The 12,118-nt window shown below is 30.9% G+C and overlaps 1 protein-coding gene across 2 annotated transcripts in view; it reads left to right on the top strand.

Moving 5' to 3' along the window:
• LOC139504503 (cephalotocin receptor 1-like) overlaps positions 1-4,602 on the top strand; it is a 63,482-nt gene extending 58,880 nt beyond the window's left edge. For both annotated transcript variants that reach the window (XM_071294611.1, XM_071294610.1), the window contains exon 3: positions 1,108-4,602. In XM_071294611.1, coding sequence (XP_071150712.1) covers positions 1,108-1,352 — 245 coding nt within the window. In that variant the 3' untranslated portion in view covers positions 1,353-4,602. The remainder of the gene's footprint in view (positions 1-1,107) is intronic.
• Positions 4,603-12,118: the final 7,516 nt, after the last annotated feature.

Here is a 12,118-nt window from a genome sequence, read left to right as displayed (position 1 = left end):
AGTTGAAGTCCAATTGATTTGAAACTTAGTACACATGTTTTCTATGTAATGCTCTTTCTAATTTTAATGCCAAATGAGAGTTTTGACCCCAATTGCACGGTCCATTGAACATAACAGAAAATTATAGTGCGAGTGGGGTACCCGTGTTCTATTGACACATTCTTGTTTTAAAACTTTAAATTTGTTTCTACAATTTTTCTAATCGTTGAACGTTCTCATATATTCTATTTTTGAACAGATTGAAAATAGTGATGCACCTTTCTGCTGTAATGTTTTATATTTCATATTATGTACCGAATTTTTATCTCAATCTAAAAGAAGGAGGACAAGTTAATTAAATGAAGGCAATAATAGTAAACAGCTGTTCAACAGTCATAAATCTAACTGAAACCAATTCAGGTCACAAACCAAACTGAGAGAAACACGTCAACTATAACAGAGAACAAAACGGAGCAACAGAAACTTAAAAAGCTACATTCTCAAACGTCAACATTTATAGAAACGGAATATATTCCTGACATCTTCTAGGAAATACTCAAACATTACAGTGAAATTATTTGATTCGTCAAAGTGACGGAATCACTAGGTTCTGAAATGACTACAGATGTTAACACATTACGCATAACTGAAGCCGTATAATAACAGAGTTCTTGTATGGTATATAAAGAAGTAAATGCATTGTATAGAAGTAACAGATTATCTTAACAAACATGATTCAAATTCAGTAATTGAAATAATGAAAAGAAATCACTATAGAAGAGGGGCGAAAGATACCAGAGGAATATTTAAATTCATAAATTGAAAATAAGCTGACAACGCCATAGCTAAAAAGCAAAAGACAAACAATCAAACAACGGAACACAATACAAAACAAGGAAAACTAAATTTTAAGCAACACGAACCCCAAAAAAAGCAAGGGTGACTAAGAATGATGTACTTCGACTACTAGAATGAATACTGACTATGAACAAGCACATGCAAATGTAGTCAGGTAAAATATTGTCCAGTGTATTAACAAAACGTAGATAACAGGACAGTATTTGTGAAAATTCTTCTTTTGACTAAATCTCCAATAATATATAAATATCATTTCCTTTATCATTCCAGGAGCTGCTATGACTATCATACTGTTACTAACCGGATTAAATAGCTGTGCCAACCCGTTCATATTTCTGGCATTTAGTGGTAGATTATGTAAATCACCAACAACAGCAGCCCGTACATCAACATGTCCAACATCTCACACTGAACTCAATTCTGAGACTCGGCTCCGCTCGACAAATCATTCTCCGGATGACCATACGGACAAGTATAAATTTGTGACCCCGCCTGCCAAAGATTCTTATCTTTGAATGCCACTTGGTTGAGAAAGAGTAGTTTATTTATTCAGGGATCGTTAACAAAATGTTTATGGTTATTATCAATATACGTTGAATATGTACACTAACTATTTTACCTTTAATAGTTTACACATCCATCAATTCTGTATGCGAAAAATTGGGGGACTGGATGGAGTTAACAGAAAATAAAAATAATGTACAAAAGTTGCCGAAAAGAGGGCCAAAAAATAGAAAACTATGGGATGATAAAATATAAAGCAAAGACACCAATTGGCAAAGTGAAAAAAAAGGTGGGAAAATGGTATAAAAATGTGAACAATGAGAAAAGAGAGACCCACATTCAGACCATCAGATTTGACTACGAATCCCTAATGAAGTTTGTATAGCATAAAACAGTACGGGAAACTGTTTTCATCGTAAGGGGTCGATTTAGAAATATTGAATATATTATATGCTTTGTTGTCGTTAATGGTTTTCTTTTGTAGATTTCATAATTTGTGTCTGCTATTTTTTCATAACTTATAGGAATCAACTAGGTTAAGCAATATAAAGACATGCTTGAAGAAAAGATACATTGCGGAACTATTCATATCAATAAGTGTTTAAGACTTTATACATATGTAATAATCGAACACTTTCAAAAATACAAATATATAATGTTATACCACCATAAAAATTCTCATATAAAATATCATCTAAGATACAAGGCTAAGAATTTGCTAACGTACATTTCGTCTTCATAAGACTCATGGCACTTGATTTAAAACAGTTGGAAGGCTTAATCATATATGAATTAGAAGAGTATTTTAAACTCAAAAATTTCTAAAACGTTGTGCAAAATATTACTAAGACAATTTATGCCTTTGGATAGGAAAACTTTAATGCATTGAAAAATGTAAAATTTAAAAAAAATGATAATTAAAAATTCTAGTTTTAGCACTCGGATGATATAAATGAAACTTTTCATAATTTTGCTTATATGATTATATCAGGAGGAACATAAAAAACCGATTTTTAAGATATTACCTTTATAAACTACTTAATTATCTATCTGAACACTGTCTCAGATCACTTTCAAACAAAATAAAATTGAAATTGAAATTTACAAAAAATTCATTCATTTGTAAATCAAACGATTGTTTATACACAAGTTAAATAGAAGCCGAGATTGTAATTTTAATTTCATCATTCTAATTCATGACATATCCTTTAAATGTAATCAACAGTGAATATTTTTTGAAGAATTCGAATTTCCTGGCTGATTTTTTATTACAGGATTAACTAGAAATCTTGGCTTGATAATTCTTATTCTCAGCTTAAGTGAATTGAATGTTTTGATATGTTCATAGGTGTTGGCAATCATTAGTGTAATATTTCTTAGTGGAACATTTTAATATGAATGATATTTTAACTCTGTATTTTTATATATCTCTGTTGCAGGTCCAGGTTAGGACATTACTATTAAATAAAATTTTCGCTCCGATTAATAATTTTAAAATTTAAATATTTGGGCTCCGAGCATCATTGATGAGATATAAATTATCGAAATGCGCATCTGTTTTCAGATAGACAAGTTCGTAAATTTTATGACGAGTTATATCAAAACATGCAAATAGACTAGGACAATTGTTTAGTTTTAGAAAAATAAGATCATCGCTATACCAATAATTAACACAAATTTAGTTACCTCATATGCCCAAGGCAATGTGATAAAACAACGCTGGATTTAAGAATTGTAGAATCACGAAGCACTGGGAGAACATTGCATTATTTTTGTTTTGTAGATGCCTTTATTTCATTTAATTGTATCTAAAATTTTGAAAACAGTAATAATTCATAATTCATGTTGTTGGTACGCTAATATCTGAATATACAAAACTCTTTTCGTATTTACGATAGGTACATGATGATAATTGATTACATTACCCCCTGTGTTTTCTATATAAACTGGTGTTTTCTTGTCATGAAATTGTCTTCTGTTAATACAGAAGAGCTGCTTCGCGTAATCATTTTTAAAAACTAGTATGCAACTCCATTTTTAAAATTCATAAACTCCGTTGTGATCCATGCCTTTCGGTTAAAATAGTTTAGTATTAAATATTTAAGAATTATCAGTCCTCGTCAATGGTGCATAAACAAGATATCATAAAGCGAATGTATGCTGTTCTAATAAGCAATCATGTCTGATTATAATTAAACCTTTTAATCTTATACACTGTGCTGTAAAACGCCCTCGTTATCGTCACTTAAAATACTGATGTTCTTAGTGGTTCACCAATATCACTGATAAAGTTAGACTGTGTTCTTACTCAATTTACACCTTTTTGTGAGGAAATGTCCAGATTCCAAGTTGTTAAATCATTCAATAATATTTTGATGGAAAACTTTCAAATTAGATAATAAGTTTTACTTTTGTAAACTTTAATACAAATAACAATGAATCATTCATTCAAAATCACCATGCTAATGCATCTCCAAATTGGATTATTGTTCTTTGAACTGATATTTCCAAAAATTTAGGCAATATCACCCAATGTATTTTACTGGAATGATTATTATAGCAAATTTTATGAGAGAGCGTATCTGAAATGTTATTTTACAAATTCGCTCGAAATATTTTGTATGTACAGTTATGAATATCTATGATATACGTTCAAACCTGTATACATACTCTCGTGGCTTAATATAACCATCAATGAATTAGTGATCACAAAAAATATATTACTACAACAGCACAAGACGGATATATTTTCTATGTGCACACTTATAACTCAATAACCCACACAAGAATAAATCATGTAGAACATTACAAAAAACAAACCAATATAACTTAAAATCTGCTTAGACAAAATAGGTGATTGATAAGTATGATATTAACTAGAATTTTAAGGTGGTACCTAACACTACAGGGAGATAACTCTTTAAAATCAGCTAAACGTTTTAACTACGTTGTGTTGTTAATGGAATATTAGGCTTCTCAATGATCAAAATTAGTGTTTGTCAAACTGCTATATAACCAGTGTAATTTTTCTGATTAATTGGTTGGTTCAAAATTTTTGATATTTTGATATTTTTGTTAAAGGGTCAATGTAAATACTTTGACAAAATTTTATGAAAATTAAACGAGCCAAATTAATTTCAGTGAAAGTGTTGGATACTACCTTAAATAGATATTATCACTATACATTATATAAACTTTGTATTTTTGCTGTGTTGAATTGTATTAATGTAACGTTATTAACAAGAAGCATTCATATATGTACTGTTGTTTGTCTTATTGATTTTAATAGCATGTTATAAGGAGTCGAACGTTAAATTGAAGCAAATAACTCATTGGATATCAACCGATCGCGAAACAGAGATTGTATCATGATCAAATGAAAATATGATATGATGCGTTTCAGTGATACAGAAAATCAAAACGCACAAAAAGCTAATTTATATTGATTTTTTATTGCATATCTTTGTGAAAGGATCTTCCATATTAAAACCGCTAATTGATTTATTTGTTAAAGATTAGCATATACATTGAACCTCGCTTGTGCCCACACCAAGCCAAAGTGCTAAAAAAATAAAATACTAGTACATGTATAAACCTGCAAACTGCACCTGTTGCCAGTTCTCTTTTTACATATAAGTCGTCTAGCCACGCAATCACTGGTGACCTGAACATTGTAAAGTACACTTCATTTCAAATGCTAGTAGCCAAAATACCATGAGCATTAATTCATCAGTATAAAATACCACGTTTATAATGAATTCGGTCGAAATAATACGAGGAGTCGCATGAAAAAGACTAAAAAAAAAACCTTTCTGATCGGGTTAATGTAATGGGAAACCATATTGCAAAAGACCCAAAGGGTCCTGTCCTATTAACAGAAATAATATCTCGCTGTTCCCGCATATAAAGGCACCAAAAACGTCTTTGTTTGTATATCACATAAGAAGAGCTGCTTGATAAAGCGAATAGCTGTGAAGACTATTATTCGCATTAAACTCATGATCAGATGTAGATATTATATTTTTAAAATACCAAATAAAAATACATGCTTTCCTTTACACAAGTATTTTGCGTCTACAGATTCAATACACCTTGAAGGATGTAGTCCTTTATGTTTTATACAAAAATATTTAACAGCAAAGACACGTAAACCACTAGATAGGAATAAATTATTATAATTATTTGATTAAAAAAAAAAATGATATTGTCAATAGCTTGATGTCTTGATTGATAACATATTTGTAAAGTTTTGAGGATATAATCTTCGGAAAATAATCGAAATTCCTATAAAACCATCCGTGTTCCTCTACTTGCAGACTTGATTTTATCTATTCATATAAGAAATAAGCTTACTTCTTGTGAATAGTGGAAATATAGAAGAGGGGCGAAAGATACCAGAGTGACAGTCAAATTTATAAATCGAAAATAAAAGAAAACAGAAAAACACAGTACACAAGACACCTAATAGAAAACTGAAGACTAAGCAACACGAACCCAACCAAAAACTGGTGTATAATCCTTATTATCCTGATACGGTATGTTTACATAAAAAAAGAAGATGTGGCATGATTGCCAATGAGACAACTCTCCACAAGAGTCCAAAATGACACAGAAATTAACAATTATAGATCACCGTACGGCCTTCAACAATGAACAAAGCCCATACCGTATAGTCAGCTTTAAAAGTCCGCGAAATCACAATGTAAAACAATTCAAACGAGAAAAACAACGGCCTTATTTGTGTACAAAAAATTAACGAAAAACAAATACGTAACACATAAACAAACGACAACCACTGAATGACAGGCTCTTGACTTGGGACAGGCACATACATACATAATGTGGCGGGATTAAACATGTTAGCGCGAACCTAACCATCCCCAACCTGGGACAGTGGTATGACAGTACAACATAAGAACGAACTATAAAAATCAGTTGGAAAAGGCTTAACTCATCAGATAGACAAAATACAAGTGGACGTGGCCGAGTACTTGTACATCCAAACAAAAAAAAACCACTAGGTACAGATCTTCGACTGCTAGCAGTTAACTTACAGCTGGTTCAAAGCCACGAACAACTAATAAAAATATCATGCATCTAAGACTAAATTATCAATCCGTACACATCCAACATCTAATGGATTTAGTGTAAAGTCGTCATAAACAGTCAGAGAAAAATACGACCTTGTGTTATGCCAAGATACAGGTATCGACAGATTGTAGAACCATGAATGTGTATATGTATATACCATGCTAGTAATATTTAGTTTGCTTATAAGTTACTGATAACAAAATCAATATTTATACCAATAAAAACGATATTCAACGATCTTATTACTTATTATTTTCCTGTCAAAAGATAATACAAAGTCATTGTCAATGCATGGTGATCTCTATTTCAATCCGATTAAAATTAAAGATAGATACAGATAGGTCTAGTCATATCTTGACAAACATCTAAACACAATGATTTTTAACACGTATTGTCATGTCTTAATGAAGAACACATCTTTTGACTTGCTATCATTTTATTTGTTAGTTCGAATAAAAAAACATTTAAAAATCAGTTAGTCTTTCTTTTCTTTTTATCTCAATTCAACTAACAATTTCCGACCATCACCCAAACAAACAAAAGAACTTATAAGACAGCAAAATTGTGAGTGAACTGAAAACAACTTGTTTGACGTTTCTTAAATTGATTCATAACTTCATAACGAGTGCTTATAAAATGAAGGTCTTTCTTTTCATAAAATATCAACAAAATCCCCATTTATCAAATCACCTACACACAACCCCTCCCCCCAAACAAATACTAATTTGTGGGTGTTTCGCTAACCTTTTCGTCGTTACAGTAAATACATTTTATTATCTCCCTTTTATCACGTTTGACTCCTCTAACTAGAAAAATTTAATGTTTATGTATATGCATAACTTAAATCAGGGTATGAGATATTTAAGATAAACATAAAGAGATAAATAATTGATAGATTAATAAAAAAAAAAGTGAAAAACAAATCCTTTTAAAACCACAAACTTTTTGTCTTCATGTTTCTTTAACAGAAGCGTCTTTCATTGGTCATTTGATAAACGCATAAATGCATAAACGTGCTTGTCCTTGGTTAGATACAATAATAATCCTATTCTTTTAGTAACAGATTGATGAGAAGATATAGTTAATTTATAGCCCTTCGAACTTATTCTAGGTATAGTTCGACCTTCTGGGTGTTAAAGTAGTAGGACTTGTGAAAACAAACTAGATGTGGAGTTGTCAAACCACAGATTCAACCAATACGTTATATTTACCTTTTGTAAATGAAATTCTACTATACAAAACATACGGCTTTGGTAGCTGTTTTCTTAGACTAACAAATAAATGTACATTTTAAATGTTTTAAATGAAGGAAAACATATATGTTGTATCTGTCTTGTCAATATTTACTTAAACATGTTATATATAGGGAACAGTAGTTTACCAGTATTCAAAAGTCAAAAATCGACCGAGAGATAACAAACCATGATTATCAAATAAAACCAAAAGTAACACATCAACTATCAGAGGAAAACAAACGAACAACAGAAACATTGAAGTCACAAAAATAAAATACCCGCCAACGTACATAGAAACGAACTTTTTGATAAAACTGTTATGACTTGGTACGGGATAGTTTAAGAAAAATAATAGGTTAAACCTGGTTTTATGGCTAGGCTAACCTCTCGCTTTATAACTTTTATTATAGAATTTTCTTATTGAAAAGTAATACATGTTTTATCAGGATATAAATGATTGCAATGCAGTTCAATTGCAGGTGAAATATAAAGAGAGCTGAGAGAATGTAATCAGAAGTGTCTGTTAAATACAACTGAAGTACAGAGATACATCTGAAATACAGATCACAATTATTCGTTCATAGTGTGTTAATTTGTGTTTTTTGATTGAGTTAAGCCTTCCAATATATATTTTATCGTGTGTTTTTCTATGTTATGATGTTATGCTATTGTTTCATAAAAAGGGAGAAGGTTTGGTACCGGAATCTGATATACAGTAGTTGTCGTTTGTTTATGTAATTTATACGTGTTTCTCGTTTCTCGTTTTTTATATAGCTAGACCGTTGGTTTTCCCGTTTGAATGGTTTTACACTAGTAATTTTCGGGCCCTTTATAGCTTATTGTTCGGTGTGAGCCAATGCTCCGTGTTGAAGGCCGTACATTGACCTATAATGGTTTACTTTTATAAATTGTTATTTGGATAGAGAGTTGTCTCATTGACCCTCATACCTCATCTTCCTATATCTATATAAGAATCATAAAGCCAACAATACACCTCTTGTACTTACCGACCATTCCAATTTAACAATTGTATCTTCCATTGTAAGAACGAGTTCGGAAATACTGGATGATGACTCAAATTGTATTTTCCTCACTACCAGTCACGGCCGGAAAAAGGTTGAAACATATCAGTGCTTTAGTTAAAGAAGTAACCTTCGCAATCTCCTTGATTCTACACACAATGTGGAAGAAGTAATTGTTCTGTTGATAACTCATACTACTAGCAGTTCTTTCAGCGACTTCATTTTAAAGTTAAAAAACCTCATGCATTTTTACAAATTATAGAAAAGACCAATGAGTTGGTTACCATCATGCTTGATGGTTTGAAAGAAAATGTCAAAAATAAACTTCAGTAAAAGACAATGATTTAGTTTATTATGTAAATAAAGGCAACAGTAGTATACCGCTGTTCAAACTCATAAATCCATGGACAAAAAACAAAATCGGGGCAACAAACTAAAACTGAGGGAGACGCATAAATATAAGAGGAGAACAACGACACAACACTACAATGTAACTAACACACACAGAAACGGACCAAGCATCAGACAAAATCCCACGAGAATAACAAATATAACATCAAAACCAAATACATGAATTTGGGATAGACAAGTACCGTGACACGTCTTATCGCAATGTCAATTTAAACATCGTCATTAATATCTATGGAACATTGGTGATACGATATTCATCCACTCTCGACAGTTAAATTTAAAAAAATTAAAACGCCCGACGAGCATCGTATCATACTCGAAGCAGTGGTAAAATCTTTATATTTCCGTTGTGAAAGGCAACATTGTATAATTTGGTATTTAGTGATCGTTTACATATGTTTTTGGCATTGATATCCTGCAGATTTGTTTCAATAAGTAATGAGACTTGACGGCAAAACCTATTAAAGAAATTTTCTTTTTCATAAACATTGATTTTTGATTTTTTATACATTAGGTTGATATTTGAAGAGAATTTGTCTTATTAATTACCAATTCGAGTTTAAATGACGTCTGAAACTGCTTTGAACCTATAAATGTCTGATTAAATGAAATGACACCATAGCGCTGAATATAATGATATATAAAAAATATACCTGGTTTATATTGGAAGCTGATTGTAAAGCTTACTAGTATTTAGTACATTCACATGATATTCAAACACGCTCACAGCATAAACATTTTAAGAAAATGAGTGAAGCATGTTACATTCATAAGAATCGGGACAATTCATTTGAGAAATTAAAGTTTTTAAAAAACAAGTGAAAAACACAGAAAAAAATCGATTCTTGATTTTTTGAAGATATTTAGTTGATGTATAAAGTGCTTTGGTTATCTACATTACGTTTAAGACTCGTTATAAATCAGAGCTTGGTAAATTGTAAAATCATCTTAATATTGTTCATGACTTTTTGTTTCACAAGAGCTTCATGCTTTTCAAATATTTTAATGACAAACGAAAGATTAAAAATATGTACAATATACAAGAATGACGAGCCCAGAAATGTCTTAATAATTTTCAATTAGAGTGTTGATGACGCCTTTAAACTACAATGAACCTTAAAATGTCTGAGTATAATCAAATGACACCATTCCGCTGAATATAATAATCAAGATCTCTTATTTAATATACTTGGTTGATATCGGAACCTGAAGTTGACACAATGATCTATATACGTATATATGCCCTTTATAGCTTGTTGTTTGGTGTGAGCCAAGGCTCCGTGTTGAAAGCATGTTCATTGACCCTTAATGGTTTACTTTTATAAATTGTTATTTGGATGGAGAGTTGTCTCATTGGCACTCACACCTTATCTTCCTATATCTATATACACATGTGACATGATATTTAAGTACGACAGCTTAATTCAATTTATCTATAAAACTAGTCGTCGCGAACACATTCATTCAATTTTTATCTATTTTTATATCAGGAGACATGTTTAAAGCATTTAACATGCTAAATCAATCATTCTTTTTTAACAGCTAGAAATATGTCTCCGTATATTAGCCATGTGCTCTTTGTCAATACACGAAGAATTTTAACTAAATTCAATACATTAAATTACAAGTAAAATAAAATCAGTCGATACTTATATTATGACATTTATATTTCATATTTATTATCAAGTCATATACAATGTAGATATCTCGTTATCAAGCCTTTAACGTTTTAGATTAAATTATTTGCGACAACCTGAGAATGTAGCAGATGAATATTTATCTTTTACTGTCGAAAACAATGTACGTGTCAAAATATGTGGTTGAATAGGTTAAACAAGATGATTTAAAAGTTCAATAACTGCTGATTATTAATTACAGAAACCTCTTGTGAAAACAATACCCTAGAAGAATAGACAATGGCAGAAGAAAATAAATATAAGAACAATTAAAACTACATTATCGACGTTAACAGAACCTTACACAAAGTATGCCTTCCTTAACTGTACTTGTGTAACCACTTTGTCAACTTTTTCATACACAATGTAAATATACAGCTATAAGTAAATATTATCTATTATCGGTTTTGTCACATGTTTTTGTCCACATTGTCGAACATTTGATAAATCATGTGATGCTCTTTTATATAGGTTATCTTGTTTTGACGGGTGGATTCAATTTCTTACAGGTTAGTTTTTTAAAATGGTTAAAACATACAACTGAACCAAGATAACTAATACGTCTACTGTAATACTGACTCATTTTTTTGTTGACGAAGATGGTTGTACGAACAGAGTATATGTTACAGTAAATTTGTGAATGACTAGGTTAATTAAGATATGACCTTCATAAGTAACGGCTAGAGCAAAAGATTGTAATGCAGGGATGTATTAGTCTCATCCATGCATTCTGTAAACATTGACACTGCAACTTTTATAACTCCTTTTACGAATAAAACTGTTCCACCTTTACAATGAAGTTTTGAAAAATATCTCCTAAAATGAGATATGCATTTACACGTTTTTTAAGAATTCAAATTATAGGACTGTCTGGTAACGTCTAAGGGATTAACAGTATACTCAAATTGTGTACTATTCCAACCATTACTTTTGGACAAAATTCAAAAGACGCTGCAACTATGTGATTACAAACTGGTAACATTCCAAGGTTATGTCTTTATATGATGAAACATAGCGATCATAAATAAAACAAATTATATAAGAGTAGTATACATTTACCCAAAAGAGGCGATTAATGAAACAAAGGTTTTTACAAGTACAACCTTTAAGACCAACCGGGGGAGGGGGAAGGTAAATATGACTACGGGTGACAAAATTGGTCAGAGCAGAAGAAAATACAGTTATAACAAATCATGATTTAATCATCGAAAAAATTTCAGCTAGATATTCACAATGAAGGCAAATCAACAAAGAAAATGTGAGCATTTTTTGTTGACATAAACTATCTTTGATATGGTTATAAGTTTATAATATGATTCTTTTTGGTTTATCTATTAGGTTT

The sequence above is a fragment of the Mytilus edulis genome, chromosome 14 (genome assembly GCF_963676685.1).
Source record: "Mytilus edulis chromosome 14, xbMytEdul2.2, whole genome shotgun sequence".
NCBI classification, from domain to species: domain Eukaryota; kingdom Metazoa; phylum Mollusca; class Bivalvia; order Mytilida; family Mytilidae; genus Mytilus; species Mytilus edulis.
This window is presented reverse-complemented; position numbering and strand designations above follow the sequence as displayed.